The 22,584-nt window shown below is 36.9% G+C and overlaps 1 protein-coding gene across 1 annotated transcript in view; it reads right to left on the bottom strand.

Moving 5' to 3' along the window:
- The window catches only part of camta1a (calmodulin binding transcription activator 1a), a 443,175-nt gene that overhangs the window by 405,896 nt on the left and 14,695 nt on the right, over positions 1-22,584 (bottom strand). Inside the window, exon 3 of the mRNA XM_067371128.1 lies at positions 4,160-4,263. Within this exon, the coding sequence (XP_067227229.1) occupies positions 4,160-4,263 (104 nt within the window). The remainder of the gene's footprint in view (positions 1-4,159; positions 4,264-22,584) is intronic.

Here is a 22,584-nt window from a genome sequence, read left to right as displayed (position 1 = left end):
TGTACAGGATCTCACCTGAACAAACCTGTTTCCTTGATTTCTGTTCCTGGAAGCCATTGTCAGATCTCATAGATCCCCTTTCTAATTAGTTTTTATGTCCGCCTCAAAATCTGTTATCTGTCTTTATTGTAAAGCCTGTTTTCTTTGTTATAAAGACTGTGGTGCCGTGGTTGCTCCAGTTAAATAAACTGTCATTCCTTGACCCATATTGTCTTCAAATCTCACTCTGACAGTTTAAAAGCAGAGCAATGCCTTTTGTGCATATCACCTCTTTTAAACCACCTACATGCTTACCTCCTCCTCTTGCCATCTCCCTCATTTTGAGCAGATTGGTTTATCTAACTTTCCAGAAAATGCTTGAAATTATTCCAACTAACATTCTCCCTATGAATGGAAAAGACAACAGATATAAATATGGCCTAGAGCGCTGAACATCCAGTAGAGGAGAGATGGGCTCCCACATGACCGCTGTACTCCATCTAGCCTGACTTGTCTGGACAGCATGAGAAGTTACGCTGTCATCCGAATTTGACTGCACTTCAAAATGGAGAATTGCATGTTACATGAGGGAAACTCAAAAAACAACAGACTTTGTGAGAGTAAAAAACAAAGCTCATAACATAATGTGAGGTGACAAATTTCTGAGGCTGATCCTGTATATTTCCTGTCCACATAAACTCAAATTGAACCCTCATAATTACGAAGACATTATTTCAAGAAAGAAAAGCGGGAAGAGCAGCAGGAGGGATATTGAGGAAATACAGGAGGTGTCACTTTCAGTAAGAGTCACACAATCAGCAGCAATGAGACTGCTTAATACCTCTCAGTCTGCCATCAGTGACTCACACTAGCCTCAGTGTCTGTCTGGCACACATGACACACAAATGCCCTTGCTTTTTGGGAAAGGTTGTCTTTGCTCCTACCAATTGTACAGACCGTCCTGATGCACACAATATGAAAAAAAAACATGGCAAAAACAATGGCCTTTTCTCTGCTCTGAAAATGCAATGCTGGTGACATTAATCTAAAACTGTGTTTCACAACCGTTTTTGTCTTCATTAAGGATCATATATCCCTTTTTACTCATACAACATTAGATATCATTTCGCATTATCATGAATAGGTGCTTCTTTAACTGTGGCCAATTTTACCACAGTGAACTCTTAAAAAAACACTTTTCACATTCATTTATTTTGTCCACGAACAATGTCCAACAACAACAGCAACTATGTCTAGTCTGTTTGCATTTTAAAATGTAGTATTTATAGATTTTCATAAATTGAAAGTCTGGAACAAGAATAAAAAAACATCTATACAGAATTTACAAAGTAGTGAAAAATAAAATCATAGTTAAAAGTTTCAAAGTAGCCTTCATGCAACAAAAAAGAAAAATATCAGACACTGGGACATAAAAGTGCCTGTAGTTGAAGAAACACTATAATATTATAACAATAACTCACTTTAGAAATCTTTGTTACACATAGAAGACTAAGTCAATAAAAAGTTGGTAATGTTATTATATTTCATTATTTCAAATTTGCATTGGGTTTAGAGTATGTATTTTCCAAGCATTTTTATGCAGACTGAGAAATATAGAATCTAGGTTTGTTATTTTATAACTGAATTTATTTTTATTTAGTAAGTGTAATGGGATTAAAATAAGAAAAAGCACTGTGTTAGTGTGAAGAGAAGTACAAGTGAGGTGAGTAAAAAGCACTGCTGCAAAAATCTCCTTCTGCCCGATGTCTTCATAGGCTATATGCACTTCTATCCCATTATGAGTGCCATTTGCACAAATTAACACAAATTAGATACTATTTTATTTCCTTTAAAAAAAGAATTGGGGGAAAAACCATTAAATAACTTTCTGAAATATTACAGAGTTCATGATTTCTTTCTGTAAACCTTTCTTTTTCTTCACACATACTAGGACGAATATGACACAAAAAGTGCTGACATTTTTAAATCAATTCCAAAAAGCACATTAATTAATTTTGACTGCAAGAGCAACACCGCAGGTCAACCGCGTTAAACAATCAGCTTCAATTAGGAAGGCAGCTGCTGATCTGAAGCAATATTCTTGTTCACTTGTATCAATCTAAAGCAGACCACAAATATGTACTAACACACAGAATGCCTGATATAAACTGACAGCCTTTGAATGACAAGTGCACATACATAGTTCAAAATCTCAGTTTTTACTTCTCTGAGCATTGCATCATATTACATGGAAATAAAGCCAAACAATCAACCATATCCCACAATGCCGTATTTGCACTTCAAAGACAAACTATTCAACAAAACGAAACTGAGTCTCTGGTTACCAGAACCGCAGAGGGAAAACATTCAGAGCTAAATCTGACAAGACACAAACATTCCACGGCTGGTGCTTTCAACGTCTATTTCAGCATTGTCATTCAGATCCATACCTCTCTCCCTTCAAAAAAGCCACTTGTCACTCTATAAAGAATACGCGGAGGGATAAAGCAGTGTATTCAATTCATAAATATCCCTTTAAGAGGGCCACGTCAGTGATTTGTCACTGGGGACTTTTGGCAGAGCTGAAATTGATGTAAAGGTGACATGTGAGTTATGTATGTGGCTGTGGCAGGCGTTTTGATATTACTGAGCGAGGCAAGCAGGCTCACTAACCCACCATAGCGCTCCTCATCTCTCTCTTTACCTGCCTGCATGAGAGGATGTCATTAATTTGAGGGGGAGAAAAACGAAAGAACAAACCCAAAAACACTTGACAAGCACACACAAGGTTTTTCTTTGTCTCCTGTTCTCTTATGATGCCTGTCACTTAATGTGTGAAACCCATGCGTGCTTCAATGGGATCAATTGTAATAAAACTGCATCGCCTTCACTGAGCTATGAGTTTATGAATCTCCTTAGAGAAACTCAGTCATTTAAAATCCCTCTAGCTTACGGCAGTGAAACAATGTTTAGTTTCAATCTCCCCACAGCCTCCGCACAGAGGGAGCCACGCCGCACAACAGACTGAACACGAACAACAAATAAAATGTGAAAATCAAGCAAGTCACCATCTCATTTCCATTAAATGATAAAGTAGCTGCACTGAAAAGAAATGAACTAATTTAAAATGGCTGGCCTATAGGTCAAGGACAGCTGGAGCAAACAGTCTCTGATTTTTCCACCCACAGTCATACAAATAAAAACATTTCACATTTTCATTTTCAATACCGAAATCTAAGAGGCTTGTTATCTTTTCTTATTTGTTTGATGCATTGTGTCTGAAATGCCTTCAGGCTGTGATAAACGTACTTAAAACACATTCTCATGTAGATTATTAGGTATATGGCTTTGTTAGATAGCAGGGCTTCTATGCAGTGGTACAGAGGGGTCTGAAATAGCATGTCAGCGTCTACTGAAAGTCAATAAACAACTGAACCAAGCTAAACAACTTGCATAAAATATTGTTCGATTCCTTGAATTGTTAATATATGATCACACGGTGCTCTGACCCCTGGGAAAACTTTCAAGGATTCGAGGAGTCTTGAAAATATTACAATTGTCAGGACTAAGCTTTCCACAACTACAGTTTGAATTAGCACTATAATGTCTATCGGTTCTTCTCGTCACACTGGTTAAAAATAAATAAATAATCACATATTGTCTATATTTCCAGGGAATTAGAACATCTGTGAATAAAAGTGATGCCAGAACAGATGGGCAAAAATGATATACATTGGAGTTTTAACTTACAAACTGCTGTGCAGTTCACTACCAAAAAAGCAACAGAATATGAGCTAAAATATTGAAGGCCAAAACATAAATGTTTTATGAGTAGATCATAAACTATTGCAAATTTATATTTGCATAAATGTAAAAACGAGATCTTTGTATATACAGAAAGCTTTATGAACCTGCTGTTTCCTAAAACACTCAATCTATGTCCGCTGAGTGAAAATCCTTTGCAAGCACAGCACGGAAAATAGGCAACTTCCTCCCGCCACAAAAATAAGGCAATCACGCAGTTGCTGTTAATATCTGAACTGACTGCAGAATCCCTAGAGAGGTTTCTATTAACACATTGTGTCCGTTTCACTGCTTAAAATAAACGAGGTTTTATCTCTATAAAGTCAGCAGGAGTTAAAAAAAGACAGCAGCAGATGGCGAAGAGAGGTGACCTTACCTCATTGGTGTTCCACCTGTGTCTCTCTTTTGGCAACGTGGAGCATTTTGGTAGACATTCAAGCAGCTTTTTGGGCAGGTATATTTTCAAATGTCCATGTTCATCTGCAAAACAAAACAAAAAAACAAGCATGCAATAAAGATTAGAGATAGGTGGTAGTAAAAGCATTTCTGTCATTAATCAATACCCATGATGCATTAATCAAGACCCATGCAATCATGTTAATATATAAGGCTTAGTGCACGAATACAATAACCACTATATGTGATTTAATATTAGATTATCGTCTGCAGTTCTTCTACATTCTTCATATAGAGCATATAACAAGGATCATTAATTAATGGCCGCCAATTATTCTGACTGCAAAGAGAGACTAATGAGCAACTTGCAGAATGAAGGTAAAAACGTTAGATGAATGAAAATGTGAATTAAATGGGCCAAGCGTACTGTGAGAAAAAAAAATGGAAAAAGAAATAGTGACATACTGTGATGAGAATCATCAGATTTCAGGTGTGGAAGTCCACTCTCAAGGGCTTAAGAGAAACTGATGCTAAGCTTTATTAAGACTTTAACTACCCAATAAAGTGCACAGCCACCCTGATCCTGACTGTTCAAAAGAACAGTAAAAAGCACAAATGCTGGCTAAAGATAAAAGAAAAAGGGAATACAATTTGTTCAGGGGCAATTAAGGCAGGGCTATATATCAGGCTTTCTTCCATTCTTATCTTGTCTGTCTCTCGTTCCCATTCCTAAGGGCTTGGCAGGCCAGTCAAATCACTGCCATTTAAATTTCATTGTTAAATGAAAGTTCACTTTCAGGGTAGAATTACTAAATTACAATGAAATTGTCTACAACTGTAAATTGAGTCCAATTATAATCACCTTATATGACCACCTGCTGATTATACATTCGCCTGTCACCTGCACCCACATGACATTCACATTCCATTCCACTAAAACCCTTGCAGGATAGCAGGAGAATGAAAGGAAAAAAGGCTTGACCGGACACCTGCTGAAATTCTTTCCTGAATGAAGTGAGTATATGCAATGTAGGGCTGCCCCCTAATAGTCAATTAAACATTAGTCGACTAGAAGAGGCTTAGTCAACCAAATTTTTATTAGTCGGTTAGTCTGAGAAAAAAAAAAAAAAAGGGACATTCCTGAGGGACAGATTGTTAAAGGGATAGTTCACCCAAAAATGAAAATTTGATGTTTATCTGCTTACCCCCAGGGCATCCAAGATGTAGATGACTTTTTTTTCTTCAGTCGAACGCAAATTATGATTTTTAACTGCAACCGCTGCCGTCTGTCAGTCAAATAATAGCAGTGATTGGGAACTTGAACAATAAGAGTCGAAAAAACTTCCATAGACAAATCCAAATTAAACCCTGCGGCTCGTGACGACACATTGATGTCCTAAGACAAGAAACGATCGGTTTGTGTGAGAAACCGAACAGTATTTATATAATTTTTTACCTCTAATACACCACTATGTCCAACTTCGTTCAGCTTCCGGCAAGTGAGGTCTGATCGCGCTCTGACAGCGGAAGTGATGTCTCGCTCTCATTGAAGTATATGGGTGACACATAACTTCCGTCATCAGAACGCGTTTTTTGACCTCACTAACAGGAAGCTGAACGAAGTTGGACATAGTGGTGTATTAGAGGTAAAAATTATATAAATATAATTTATATAATTATAATCGCACAAACCGATTGTTTCGTGTCTTAGGACATTAATGTGTCGTCACGAGCCGCAGGTTTTAATTTTGATTTGTCTAAGCAAGTTTCATTTACTGTTATAGTTGAAGTTCCCATCTACTGATATTATTTGACTGACAAACGGCAGCGGTTACAGTTAAAAATCATAATTTGCGTTCGACTGAAGAAAAAAAAGTCACCTACATCTTGGATGCACTGGGGGTAAGCAGATAAACATCAAATTTTCATTTTTGGGTGAACTATCCCTTTAACGGGGGTTCCATCAGGTAATTACAGAAAGGAAATCCAAACATTCACCTATCATCCATCAACCTCAAATATGTCTTATCGTTTGAAACATGTAAGTAGTAGAAACTTTACATGACTGCCCTTTGTAACATTAACCTAGATAAATGTGCACATATACGTATGTATATATGTTCATGCAGAGTGTAGAAGCTAATGTATAGTGTGCTTACTTCAAAACATGGAGGCGCCGCACGATCACTTGCATTTTTTCTGAACACAGCATAAACAACTTAAAATACAAATTTTTGGTCATATATTTGGTAATACATCATTCAAAACTGTAAAGGGTCTAATTATATTTGTGTAAACTCACAATAACAAGAAAATGTTTTTATAAAATAAAAAAAACAAACAGGATGCGCTTTCTGCCATCTCGGTCTCCCTGAACTGGTGCGTGTCACAAAAATGAACCAAAACTCAGCGTATAAACTATTTGCCTTACAGACAAGAGAAAAATATCTATAGAAAGGCTGAAATATCTACTTTTAAACAAATTCAAATCGAAAAGAAATACTTTCTGCTTATGTAATCAGTATGAAAGTTGCAATTCTCTCTATAGGTGCATTCACTATACTGCGGAATAGAGATCAACCGATATATATCGATTTACCGATATTTTCCCCGATATTTAAAGGGGCCCTAGAACTTTTTAAAAAAAAAGATGTAATATAAGTCTAAGGTGTCCCCTGAATGTGTCTGTGAGGTTTCAGCTCAAAATACCCCATAGATTTTTTTTTATTCATTTTTTAACTGCCTATTTTGGGGCATCATTATAAATGAGCCAATTCAGGGCTACTGGCCCTTTAATTCTCGTGCTCCATGCCCACGGAGCTCGCGCTTGCCCTGAGCAGTACATAAACAAAGTTTACACAGCTAATATAACCCTCATGTGGATCTTTATAAAGTGTCCGTCATGCATGCGGCATGCATGCTTCGGATTATGTGAGTATTGTATACTGTTATATTGTTTAAATTTGATTCTGAATGAATTTGAGGCTGTGCTCTGTGGCTAACGGCTAATGCTACACTGTTGGAGATTTATAAAGAATGAAGTTGTGTTTATGAATTATACAGACTGCAAGTGTTTAATAATGAAAATAGCGACATCTCTTGTCTTCCGTGAATACAGTAAGAAACGATGGTAACTTTAACCACATTTAAAAGTACATTAACAACATGCTAACAAAACATTTAGAAAGACAGTTTACAAATATCACTAAAAATATCCTGATATCATGGATCATGTCAGTTATTATTGCTCCATCTGCCATTTTTCACTATTGTTCTTGCTTGCTTACCTAGTCTGTTGATTCACCTGTGCAGATCCAGACGTTACTGGCTGCCCTTGTCTAATGCCTTTCATAATGTTGGGAACATGGGCTGGCATATGCAAATATTGGGGCGTACAGCCCGACTGTTACGTAACAGTCGGTGTTATGTTGAAATTCGCCTGTTCTTCGGAGGTCTTTTAAACAAATGAGATTTATATAAGAAGGAGGAAACAATGGAGTTTGAGACTCACTATGTCATTTTCATGTACTGAACTCTTGTTATTTAACTGTGCCAAGATAAATTCAATTTAGGGCACCTTTAAGCATTTTACCATAATCGGATATCGGTTTTGTAATATCGGATTTACGGATAAACGCCGCCACCTTGTGGGTGTTTTGAGAATTGCATGTAGTATCACCATTACAGCGCATCTAAGGGGAGGTACATCACAGGTAAAGTATACTTACCTGCTTTTCTGCCATTACATAACATAACAGCCATTAATGCACAAATTAGATGTGTTACATAAATGCCTGAAATGTAGCTGTCAAATCTGTCAAGTCTTGTCCCAATAAAGATATAACTTTGCATGAATACAGCCATGAATGAGCACATGTTGGAAATAAAAGCGCTGAATTTAATTCTCTCTCTGTTGTCTATGCTCATCATTAGTCTCGTGAAGTCGTCTGCATTTTGCTGTTCACTCAGCGGGATGATGCTCCGGAAATGCTCCAGCACGACCACCAAAAACAAGATTCACTTGTTTAAAACATAGTAATTATATAAAAATTTACTATATAACCATTAATTGGCTAAAAAACATCGAAGTAAACCCAACTCTATGGAAATGAATTATTTATTATCTCTGCGAGCGAACTCAGTTTGAGTATAGTTCTGTGTAAATGCATAGATAAACAGCGCTTTGTCAGCAGATATTTCATAATCTAAAATAAAAAAACCTTATTAATAATTCTGATATAACATACCATTTAAGAAATGCAATAAAATACAATGTTTTGTTTGTTATATTCCAATATTCCAGAGAATATTATTCAGTTATTTAACATTTTTAACCAGCGAATTACTCTTCACCTGTTAGCCAATTAAACAGCTTATAAATCTACTAAAATTGTAGTTTAAAATGAAGTATTACATTTCTGCATATGACTCCTGTCTTTAATTTATTTTCTCCATTTGAAAACATTAGACATTCTACATTTATTTTGCTTATTGTTAACATTAGTGTTGCTGCTGATGCTTTTAATAAATAAAATAATTTTTGTAATATGAAGATTAAAATGAACAGGAGAGACTACTAATTTTCAACAAAAAACAGTTTAGTAACAGTGCACCTGTCTATTTATTGGTGTATAAATAAGATTTGTTTTGTTTTCTATGCAAGGAGAGAGTGATTGTTATAAACAAAATGGTTTGTTCAGTTCAGTGGTGTTGTATTCGTGTCAAAAACAGAAGTAAATAAATATCGGTTCTGCATACTGGTTATCGGGCACATAAAACACACAAATTATCGGTATCAGTTCTAAAAAAATCAATATCGGTCGATCACTACTACGGAGATGGCGAGTCAGCAATATCAACTTCATCTTTGCAGCCGACACTGACTCAGAAAACACTAGCTTATTAATAAATAATTAAAATGTCTCCTTGCTTTTTCACCAACACATTCATAATCATTACTTATGCTTGTGCTTTGTGGCAAGCTTTATGTGTGCGCTAAAACCCTCATTATGGTTTAGTATTTTCCTCAGTATATATTTAAGTAATTAATTTAATATAAACATGCGATTAGTCGACTAATGGCTTAAATTAATGACTAACAGTCAACTAGAAAAATCTTTAGTCGGGGGCAGCCATAATGCAATACACAATAAATGCAATAAATTTCTTCCCATGGGACTTAATTTATTATATAATGTCCCTCTGAATGGCCTCCCTACAATGTAGACAACTGTCGACTGAAGCAAACAAACAAAAAAATATGCATAAGATGTCTATTTTTAATTTGTTCAGATGTATTAATGTTTTATGAATATAATTAAACAAGAACGTACACAAAGCCTCAAATTCATGTTCATTACTTTGTAAGCTCAACTTACATTTCAACACCAGCACAAAGAGGGAATATCTAATCCATAACAAACATCCTAACAGCGAGTCAAAAATGTGACATAATATGCCTGAGTCACTGTCAAAAACACCCCCACCATTTTCCTAAGGCTGTAATTGTGACAAACAATCGTCTATCATTTGTGAATGTGATGCTATACCAAATCCTGTAAATTTGGTTATGAGCATGCTTGCAAATCAGATCGATTTCCTCTAAGCTAATGCGCTTACACGTCACCATGTGTTCCGCTGCCGCACGTGTCACTGATGACAAATCAAGACACATATGCTGCAGCCAATTACACATCTCCAGGTCTGATGGTTTATGTTACACTGTCGGAGGGTTATGCAAAATTTAAATAACCCTGGTGTGAAGGCCTCTTTCTCCACATCAGCGAGAAAGATATTTGCTTCTCTCAAATGACAGTGGCATCATCTAAACTGGTCCAGTTGTGAATCTTTCATCCTTCCTTAGTTGTGAGACAATCAACTCTGATATTGCAGACATCTGTTTATGTCAAAGAATAGGATTTTGTCATCTGTTTGTACTGAGAAATATGGCCTTAAATAAAATACATAATCATATTTCAGATCTCTAGTTTTCCTTCTTTTCTTCCACACCCAAAATAATACATTTTATTCAATGAATAAAAGTACAAAAACATCACTTATCACTGTCAGCAAAGCCAGATCAGATTTTCTTTACTTGCTATAATTCATGTTATAATCATAGGGTGGTATGACTGGAAGAGGTTAAATATGAGGGTCATACCTAGGTATGTGCACAAATAGTCGAATATTCGTTCTGTGATTAATATTCGAAAAATAAAAATACTATTTGAATTTTACTATGTTGCTTTCCTGGCCGTAAATGCACTGAATCTATGATAAATCCTAAGCACTAAAACTCGCAGTTATAACTAAATGCACCAGGTGGCGATGTGGAGCGTGTTTAACAAGTTTATTTTATTTGATCGTAACATAATGTTGACGTCTGCCTCGCAAAGTTTGGAATTACTTGGATGAAAATTATCTTTCAAAATGGAATTACTTTTGATCAAATTAATTAATGAAACAGTTATCATAATATCACCAACATAATGAGAAAGCACATGAAATCTAAACACCAGAGAGGAAACACAGCTGTCCATCACTGCATTCATGACAGATAAGCGCAGCTGTAAGTTATCCCCGAGTAAGCAAAGATGATAACTTATCTGATAGCAAAATGATTTTGAGACATATGCTTCCTTTAAGTTTCGTCGAGGGAGATATATTTACGAACACAAAACAAAGTGCTACTGTTAGAAACTTAGCTTAGCACACAGGTATGTATTATTATCTTTGTTGTGTATATTGCCTAATCGTAAACAAAATCTTGATGAATATAAAACAATAACGTCCTTCTCGTTTAACCTCATTTAAATAAATGAATATTCGAATATTCGTTTTTACGAGCCCAAATATTCGAATACAATATTTTGGAAAAATGCCCATCCCTAGTCATACCTTAGCTGAATTAGGGATAACATCTCCCTCAGTCATTCATCATCACCCTGAAACAAAGTGGAGGTCTATGGAGTTAATATTGTGCCATAATTAAACAAACAAATCCAGCATTTTGCAAACAAACATGATCTGCTTTGCAAAGGAAAACTCGACTCGCAAACAAACAGAAAGTGATGTGCAAATACAAAGGTCAGTTTGAGCGAAAACGCAGAGGAGTAACAAATATATGTATTTTGTTTTACAAATATAAATAAATGAGCCTACATCATATTTCACAAATAAATACAAACCATCCTACAAATGGCATGTAACCTTTGAACAAAAAACAAATCTAGTGTATACATACGCACACCTGTCTGTTACGATTGTAAGACACTTGCCTTTTTATGAGATCTCTCGGCAGAAGAAGACTTATTGATTAATGCTTATAAATAAAGTTACAAAAGTTATTCAGCATTCAGAAAAGTGAGTGTTTTTCTCTTTGTCTTTTGTTCTTTGATTAACATGATAGCAACAGGTATATTTGGCTGCTGTCACTTTAAGAGCGTATGCACAGATCCATAAACGGGCATTTTGACATAATTTTATCTTCAAGCGCAATAAGCCACAAAAAAGAACTCAATTTGGTACTTGAGAGCTGTTTGAGAGGCGGCTATATGTGCACTCCACTTATATAGACCAGTGTTGTGAGAGTGAAAACTGAGGGAATTAGTAAAATTATGCGGAATACCTGCAACCCAGTGCCGAAATTCAGGCCCTGTAACAACACTATTTAACCGGAGCGAACGATACGAGTGGTGTGGTGTGTGTCAGTTTGCCGTCGAAGAGGAGAGAGAGCAAGAAAGCAAAGAGTATTGGAATTGTTTCAGATATTATATACAATTAAATAAACACAAACATATGGCCAATTAGTTATTCTAACTTGAGTATGTCTATTCACCTTATTCTTAATGGCGGGCATGGCCATTTAACTTGATTGTGTCGAAACTTTGACTTATCATATTATTTTAATTTATTATTATAATCATAAACACACTGGTTTGTAGTGCAAATGACTTATTACCATTTACAGCATTTTATTATTCTTCCCTTTACTTACCTATGGCGGCAAATGAATCGGAAGTGCCCACACAACCACAGAAAATAGCTTACTTCCGTGTTGCTACATTAGGTGAAAATATACAGATATTTTTTATAGACATTTTTTTTTTTTTTTAATGAAAGCATCCTCGATAAATTTGCAGAATAGTGGGTTTCAGTTTAGAGGCACTGACTTTTAGTTGTCCTTCCTGTCTAGCTAAGCCACCTTTGAAAATGTCTTACATTGACTGTGCTCAACAAAGCCTTATACTTTATTCAAGGAATGTGATTCTCAAGTGTGCGCTTCTTATAACCTGAACCCTTTTCAATTTGTCTGAGAACCCCACGAAAGCTTGGACTTCTGTTTGTGAATATAAAACAAAGACCTGTGTCTAAAGCACAAGCTGACCAGAAATCAAAGATGTACACTTCAAATGGCAAACCCCCATGTCCCCAGTGCTTCTTAAAGGCAAAGTCACCCTGCCTATCTGTTCTATAACACCTCTATTTTTAATTTGCTCAGAAGCCTGGATGTCTAAAGTTATAAAAGACAATATTGGAGAATATGGACTGGAGTTAAACCTTTAAAGAATGAGAAAAGATGGAGAGAGAAAAAAAACAGCTCACTGAGAAGACTGTAATCCCAGCCTAGAGCAAGGTCCTAACAAAGAGTTTACAGCTACCTGATAAGGCCATGAAACAACAGTGTGACTCTCTGTGCTCTTTCGTTTGGGGCATGGAGATAATTCTGGAGATTGGAGTATGTGCTGAACATAGCATACACTGATGGGAGTGATTGTACAAGGGTAAATGACTTTTACAGTAGAGAGCTGAGACTGGTATCTAGAATCATTTGACTCACTCAATTAACATTAGCATAAAGCACCTGCTCACGAAGGACAACAAGCCAAATTCCTACACACAGAGAAAAAAAGATTTATCTCTGTTGCAACTAGTGTCACATGTGACAACAAAAGGTAAAATCAAAAACATAATGACCCAATTATTTTAAAATAAAGCTATAGTTTTTAAACAGGCAAAAGGCCAAAAGTCAACATGATAAGGCATTCACAACCCATTTTATGTCTAACATTTCTAAGCATAGCAGAATATTTGTCAAAATAAAAAAATAAAAAAGTATGGCGACACTTGATTTTATCCATCAGGAATTGCTTGGGTTGTGAAAACTGGGCGTTCCAAAGCAGAATAAAGCCAGACCTGAATGCTTATTACATTTTGATTAAAGATTACAAAGAGGGGCCGGTGGTGACAGGCCTTGGTCATCTCCAGACAACCTCAGATACAGATCAGACAGTGTAGGCGGAGCCCTCTAAGACCGGCCCATTTGTAATCATTTCAGACCACACACACATTCAGCCCATAACCAAGGCCTGTTACTCATCAGAGCCAACAAGCACATTCCCTCTGACACACCCACTGATGATGACATCACTGACTTCAGAGCAAGGAGGTCTATAAAACTTAAAGAAAGGTTAGCAATAGCATTCTCATTCATCTTACTGGCAGTTGCTCAACTGGTGCAGGATGCCAGACGAACGTGATCTGAAGACTATGGTCCATGCTAACCAGCTAAGCTCCTGCTCCAGAGCCATTAATGCACACTGATATGAGCATCCACATTGGACAGTTAGCTCAGTGAGTTACTATCTGTTTTGAGAATAATGAAACAGAACATTGTGATTATAAAACAGTGTGAGGGATGATAATTAAATGGTAAAACAGCTCAAATAAGCCATCCACCATATTCGCTGTGAATTAAAAGCAGACGTTTATCAGTGTAAAATGCTATTAGGGACTTGAAGACAGGTACAAAACTGACTTGTGCTGAATATAAGCACATATCCAGGAGAGTGAAAAACATTCACTGCTCCGATTAGATGACTGGTTGTTAATTAAAAACCCCTCATACTAATAAAATCCCTTCTAACTCCTCCCAGAGCACAACTTGAAAGACCTCTTGAGATGTTTGGGCTATGCTCCTTTTTCACCAAATAAAATGAATGGCATTGAAATGAGGGCTCATTGCTCCGCAGTTAAAAGCAGACAGAGAACAGAGCAGAATGCTAATTCACTAAAGTTCTAACGCTGGCTGCTTTAATAAAGAGCAGTCTGTCAGTGTCAACACACACCCTTATCTGACATTACTGCGGCTCGGGGACTGGGAATGAGCTCCAGCGTCATAAAAAATAAAAATAAAATTGAGGAGAATGCCAGAGAACAAACAACAAAAAAACATTCTCAGGGTAAAGGGGTTGTTATGACTGTGAGCAGACACATTGGTGAAGCAGAAGGCTGATGAAAGCTTAGACATTATGTGTGTATATGAGTTTAGACATGAACATGGAATTCCTGTTTCATGTGCAAGATAAGTCTGTCTGTAATTGCTGATCTAACATCGGTATCGCGATCCTAATCCAAATCTTAATTGCTAGTAAGATGGGAAAAGCTGACTCTACATCAGTGGCTGTAACTTCATCCTATATTATTTTCTGCTTGTATGAACAAAGAAAACTGACTTAATTTGTGAAACAACCATATACAAAGTAGTTTAATTTGTGGATTAAAAAGTATATTCAACATGTTAAATTTTAGGAGAATTCCAGTGAAATGAAACAAATCTTGAAAAATTTAAACTTAGCCTGCACTGTAATGACTTTGGTGAAAATAGATTCACCAGATAAAGCACATGAACTGGACATTTTTTAATGACTTACTAAAATTTTATAAATAGCAGCTGACATTGTCGACGATGACTACATTTGAATGGTTAGCTCACCCAAAACTGCAAATTATGTCATTAATTACTCACTCTGATGTCGTTCCACACCTGTAAGACCTTTGTTCGTCTTTGGAACATCAGTGGTTCAGAGCACCAAAATCCCATGATTTCAGTAAACGAGGCTTCGTTATGTCATAAGTGTTTTGAAACTTCAATAAATCACGTGACTCTGGCAGTTTGATACGTGCTCCTAACCACTGATTCGAAACAAATGATTCGTTAAGCTTTGAAGCTTCATGAAGCAGTGTTTTGAAATTGCCCATCACTAGATATTGTTGAATAAAGTCGCTATTTTGTTAATTTTGGTGCACAAAAGTATTCTAGTCGCTTTATAACATTAAAGCAGAACTAAGTAGCTTTTTTACCTTCATAGTTTTCTAAGTCCTTACGATGGTTAATTGACTTGTAGTGGTGTGTTTGAGGCGTGCGTAACCCCCTACGCCAGAAAACAGCACTTGCAAGTTGAGCTTCGCCGACCCAACACAATCTCGCCTCAGGTTCACGTTCACGTAAGAGTGACAAAATGCTTTACGGTAATTCAAAAACAATGTATATATTATGACTTTATAAGACAATTTCGAAAATTACCCACCTCCATCGAGATTTCTTGTACTGTATTTGCAAAACTACTGCACTGGTGAGCGTTGTAGTCGTTGTAGTCCAGAGCTGCGCTTGGAGTATTTACGACAGTGTGATTCACTGAAGGAATCTGTAGGGGGAGCTTCGCAAATCTTACTGAGTTCCGCTTTAAGGTTGAATCACTGAAAAAGGGAGTGTTATTACTGGCGATGCAGGCCTCACGGAGCCATCGGATTTTATCAAAAATATCTTAATTTGTGCTCTGAAGTTGAACGAAAGTCTTACGGGTATGGAACAACATGAGGGTGAGTAATTAATGACATAATTTTCATTTTTGGGTGAACTAGCCCTTTAATTCTGGTGTGTGACCTCAGGTTCAAACATAGGATTTTGCTATGGTGGCTCCCTTTTGGGGCTGTCAAGATTCTTTGATCAATTCAAGTACTCGATTTTTAAAAATCCTCGATTGCAATTTGCCTGTGTCATTCCACAGACGAGAATCCATGAACCGCATTATTAGACCGTTTTCTAAGGCTGCAAAATGTATTAAAACCATACAAAAATGATAATATATATCATAATGCTATTGTGAAACCACAAAGTCTGTGATTCCATTAAATAAATATATGCACTGAGGGTGAAGCGTGACGCATTAATTATTTACATACGTGCAGGTTACGAGTTTCTTTCACCTCAGAGCGGCTCCGTTCATACAAGCTTTGCACAAACTCGATCTTAGCACGTGCTGTTTGTTTGGGTTTCCATTTGGGAATACGTAACGTCTGACGTGCTTCGTGTTTCATACTAAGTTTTGCAATGGTTTACATGCGTGGAGTGCGTCTCAGCAGCTTGGTTAACAAACTCCAGTTTGGGTTGCTTATAACGTTCATCTGGGAACACAATGTGCATCATTTAATCAGATTTGTAACGTAAATCACTTATAAACCTAAGCAAACACATGAGAATGCATGTTTCCAAATATGCAAACTGTTCACCACGATTTCAAAATAAAAGTTTAAACCCCTGCTCTGAGTTTGCATGTTTTGATGTCCACATGTTATTTTTCAAGAAATTACAGTGGCTGTAGCATTTACATCACAAGGAGTGACCAAATATTAAAGATTAAGTAAACATTTTGCCAATATTAAGGAATTGATCTGCTGAGTAACAACAACAATCAATAGGCCATTGGCGCATTCTGCATGCATTTGTTATATATATATATATATATATATATATATATATATATATATATATATATATATATATATATATATATATATATATATATATAATGCATACATAATGCATAATGCATTTTCTATTTTTATTACCACAAAAAATCTGATTACTCTATTAATCGTCAAAATAATTGCTTGAGTACCAAAATATTCATTATTGGCAGCCCTATTCCCTTTATATGGCTACATTTTTAAACAATGGGTCATTTTTAAACAAAACAAACAAAAAAGATACAGAAGAGGACAAACCTCCTCAACCTATACAATCTAGAGAGAGAGAGGGAAAACTAGCAGGGACACTCTTGCACAGCAACAAGAGAGCATCAGAGGAAGAAGTCTGGTTTAACAACCCAGCTCCAGCCATGACTATGTCTGCTGGGCTTCAGCCATAATGACTTTCCTTGCCACTTTGATCTCATGGATGTAAACGGCACATCCTGCTGTGCAACTCCAGCCTCTAATGCCATCTTGTTTCCTTTATTTTCTTGCCTAAACAGCGGTGACAATGTGGACATTAACATAATTCTGTCTCCCTACCAGTGAACAACAATTTAGTTGTCAGATCCTAAAGTGCAAGGCAGGCTGAAACAGTAGCCTGTTATATTGGAAGATGTGCTGTGCTGAGCCGAGCTGAGGGGGCAGCCAATTACTACAGCAGTCTTCATCAGGAGAAAGCAACTCTCCAGTCAGGTGCATGAGGGGGAAAAAAGTACAGAAGAGATAGAGGACCAAGAGAGTATAATAGATAGCCTATAGAAAGAGCTCCCACAAACAGCGAGAGAGTTAGAGAGAAATGAGGAACTTGTGGAGGGACAGAAAAGGTTTTTCTGCTTCTGCTTGCCACCCACTCAGAAGGGAATTCTCTCATTAGAAGGGCAGGTAGGACGGAAAAAATATCACACCAGCAGGTCTTGACACAGCTGTGCCTACAGACACGGCTCGTTTCCAACTCACAACTTCTAACTGTTGGACTGTGGGAGTTGGGGGGTTTGAAGTGGGATGGGCCCCAGTCCAACACTTACTAACTGCAAACATAGAATTTCCCAAAAGACATGTTGCTGCTTTTTGCTTTTTGAGATGCCTGTGGTGAGCTCTTCAAATAGGGCTGTTTATTATTTCAAGGAGGACAACTACTTTCTGCACCAGTCTGTCCACTTCATGTCAGCCACAAAATACTGACGCTTCACGTGCTACATTACTCATTTTGTCTACTCAAATACTTTGGGGGTCCATGTACATTATCTTAATTGTTTGTCAATGTATGTATACATCAGACATTTATGGCTGCTGTTAATTAAAACAACAGCAAAGTAAAAAAAAAGAGAAAAAAAAAAGTCTGAAAAAAGGGCTGGGTGATATACCATTAGACACAATAAACTGATAGAAATATCATTAAAAAAAAAAAAATCACATTTTTAATCCTTACCAGTCTTAGCTGAAAGCAACCTTAAAATATGTCAGTGCCATTGTTTTGTCTCAATATTCACACAGTAATGTTTTTTGCTAAGGCACATTTATAAAAGCTACTTAAATGTCCTAATTGAAGGCCTACTCCTGGCTTAATCTAAGCCTTGTCTGAGAAACCAAGCTTTAAACTGCGAAAAAGAACTGAATTCAGTACTTACGAACACCCAAAGCACACCCACATAAAGTAAGCAGATTCGCTTATTAAACTTAAATAGTCAAATACACACAAAAATAGGTCAAAATGACCACTTTGGTGAGTATGAAAATTCAGTTATGTCTTAAGTTAACTTAAACAGTGAACTTACACTTTTTTATTTATCTTATTATTATAGATCTATCTGAAGCAGTTTATTTCATTTGAATATTTGTTCAATTGTATTTATTTGTCATATTGCTCATAGTTTCTTTGTTTTTATTTTGTTACTGACTCTTTACTCTCAGGAAAGCTTGAGAACTTTTTACTTACATTAATTAGGCTAGTATTAGTTTTTGCTGCAATATTAAAATTGATGTTAAGAATTATAAAATCTCAGATCTTTAACATTTTGATATCGGAACAACCTAATTTCAGGCAAAAATAACTATAGCCCTGTTTACACTTTGTATTAAAGGGGGGTGTAATGCTATTTCATGCATTCTGACTTATTTACACTGTTAAAGAGTTGCATTCTCATACTAAACCAAAATTTCCAAAACACGTGTGGCCAAAGTGGCCAAAGTTTCTAAACACGTGTTGGACGTATGACAGAGTATTACAGAATATAGTGGATTGTGCCAAATCCACTACTTCCGGTTTCAGTACAGGATTCTGAGAGGTTTTTTTTGAGTGTGTCCTGTATGACGTCAAAATTCCTTGTATAGTCACTTCTCCCTGATAAGCGTGCACACACACATCACCCAGAGCAAGAGCATGCCTATCAATGTGTTTCGTTAGGGATACGGAAGCCAAGAGATTTTTCAACAATGGCTGTGTCCCAATTCAGGGCCTGCACCCTTTGAAGGCAGCATACATCATCATCTCATTTAAGAAAAATAACCGTTAGATTGCAATGTAAGAAAGAAATTACAGTATTTTACACATCACAATGAATATCAATTTTATTACGATTACTTTTCTTAAATATGACATCATTGATGAAGTATTCAGCCTTCAAATGCGACCTCCGGAGGACGCAGCCTCCGGAATGAGACGCAGCTCCTGTAAACAAAGCAGTGTGTTTTTGGTTGTGAGGGAAAGATTACTTTTTTCAGCTTCCTAAAGAACCCAGCATTAAGGGAACAGAGGATGAAGTTTGTTTTTCCAGGGCAGCAACGGAGTTGTGCACATATGTTTGTTTGTTCCCAGGATTTCGGTGATGAATACTTTGTAAACAAGTCCCAGTTCGGTGCTGGATTTGCAGATCTGGGGCAATGAGTAAAGCTGCATCAGATGTCTGTGTTTTGTTGGCAATCGGCACGCAAGTGCATATAACGTAAACAACACAAACATTTTTGTTCCCTTTTTATTTATAATGATGTCGCAGCTGGCATGCGATCTCTACGCAGAAGCTGTGTGTGCTCGTGACTCTTTAGCTCCGCCCACAGCACTGATGGCAGACACTCCTCCAGGATCTCAGCTTTTTTCGGAAAGACTCGGTTTAGCGTATCTATCTTTCATAAATATGACAAAACTAAAGACTTTTCGGAGATATGAAGAATGCAATATATGTACTCAAGATTAACATGAAATTGGCAGAAACTGTGTGTGATTAAGATATGTTTCGGGCGACTGGATCACTAAATACAAGTGTAAACAAGGTCTAAAATGTTTTGAGCTTGTCACTTTTGCAAATGCATTTGACAGGATTTCTATCATAGTTTAGATGCTCATATGGTCGAATGTGTTCAAACAACCACAAAAGATCGCCTACTCTCTGTCTACTGACTTAATGCATAAACATTATGGGAAGCGCGCTAGCCAGATGGGGACTAAACGTTGTAGGCTGAAGACCTAAGTTTGATTTGAAGACAAAAAAGTACCTGTACCAAGCACAATGTTCTCTCACCATTCCTGATTTCTAACACACACTCACTGCGTTCGGCGTGGTCTTGTGGCTATCAGAGCAGAAACGAAAGCTGCTGCTCTCCGTGTATTTTTCCGTCGTCTGCACGTTCATATGTAAATTGCGTAGATCAAAAGAACTGAAAAACCCCATTTACCCATTACATTTACCCACCCAACCTCCCCTTGAAGAAATCAGGACAGAAGTGGTCAAAAGTGGACAAAAGAGACAGATTAAACACCAGGTGTAAACGAGGATGTCTCCCTCATCAATTTGTGATCCAATCGACCAAAACGCATCTTAATACCAGATGTAAACATGGCCTCTATCTTTATATATAACAGTAATCATTAAAAAAAACTCACCCATATCACCCATCCCTACAATAATATATATTTAATATATATTTAAAAAGACTCCTGCATTATGTGAAAAACCCGCTAATCACCTCCAAAATGTTATTTCCAAATAAGTATTTGGGTACTCGTCCCCGCCCCTAGTAAGAGGACAACAAGTGTGTCATATAGAAGTGGACATATATTTCTGTGGGGAGAAGGCGACTGATCCTGAGATTATCTGAGATGCCACTCCTGAAGGAGACGGTTTAGGAGCTTTAACAATATCAGTCACGCCAGCTTGAGCTAGTCTCACCCTGGAGACAAGTGTGGGTCATGAAACTTGAGAGGTCTGAAAAAAACAAATCTAAAATCAATATCATCCACAACGCAAAACTCTCTGCTCTCGCTCTCTCTCTGTTTGTGTGTGTACTTCAGCAGTGAGTCACACTTGCTTTTAATTGTTGCTTCCCTCTGCAAGACAGTTTATTCAACCTTCAATCTAAAAGTTATCATCAATCACGTTTTAAAATATCAATAGCGTATGACACCAATTCAGACACTTTCAAAGGCGATTACAATTATGTGGCCCCTTTTTCAGAGCTCAGGTCTAGTTGTCAAAATTCACAAATACATTATTGACATTTGCTTCAATATGCATTCCCCCGTAACGTGCTGTAGGCAATTGGCAGTGTCACCCTGAACGTAATGAAAACATAAGAGACTATAGCATTTCCCCCCCAGTAGTCCACCCATAAAATCACTAAACATTAGAAGAGACACTATTTGCAAAACCACTCTCAGCTGCGGTATCGATCCATTCAATAGTGATCTAATAAAGTTCTTGTGACCAAAGAGCAAGAGAATTGACTTGAAATAATAATCAGATTGCTATTATGATGAAATATTCCTCAGCTTTTATATAGTAGACATAATATATACAGCAATAGCACAATCATAAAATGAGATGAAAAGGGCTTCCCTTTTTTTTTGGAATGATCTGGTAAAACCCAATCTTTTTCTCCTTCAATGAATTTCTGGCTTCTCTTATTGAAGAGCCATTGCCATTGGGCTATTTGTTAGAAGTCTGCCGTTGCTCAGAACCTCTGATCCAGCTATCACAGCTCAACTGATGAACTCAATTTAAACTAAGGCCTGGTGGGGCCACAGACTTCTCAGGCAAGCTTGTGCTGTCCAGAGATTGGGCTGTCATCTAAATTTAACTCCCTGAGAAAAAAGTCAGGGCTGCTTTCAGAAGAATCAGAATAGCTGCTGTTGTTCAAATATAGAGACCTCTGTCTGTTGTATATGTTTACTCAGGGTTTTATTTTTATTAATTTTAATAGAAGAGTTCACCAAAAAAATTAAACGCCCTCATGTTGTTCCAAACGTGTTTGACTGACTTTCTTCCACACACACAAAAAAACAACTTCATTCAGTTGTAGACAGTGGTTCCACACATAGAAAATGGGATTTCTAAACATTGAATAAAACTGAAGTCAAATACCCAATAAATTCTAATACAGTGTAGCAGAAACCAGTGTAAACACAACAAAATCAGACACATTAAACTAACCCGATCAAACCAGCCACATCAATCTAACCCCCAAAAAATCTTTTGCAGTTAGCAAACAATAGCACATGTCAGCATGCTAAATTATACTTTTATTTACCTTAAGTAAAGTGTGGTGTTGGATAAAAACACAGTGGATATGGAGAGATAAAAAGATGTTTATACTCATACTCCATTTCCTCTTGCACAGTAACCAGTTTTCAAATGAAATAGCATAAGCACGAACACGCCACAACCTAAGCAAAGGCTCCACTCTCCACCACAATTACACAAAACACCAAAAACCAACAACTCTACTAAATCCCAACATATATCAAAAACATTAAACAGAATAAACAAGACTTTCTGTTTTCTAATATTGCTTAAAAACAACACTTCATTTCAACAATAA

This window comes from Chanodichthys erythropterus, chromosome 20 (assembly GCF_024489055.1).
Source record: "Chanodichthys erythropterus isolate Z2021 chromosome 20, ASM2448905v1, whole genome shotgun sequence".
In the NCBI taxonomy this organism is placed as follows: Eukaryota; Metazoa; Chordata; class Actinopteri; order Cypriniformes; family Xenocyprididae; genus Chanodichthys; species Chanodichthys erythropterus.
This window is presented reverse-complemented; position numbering and strand designations above follow the sequence as displayed.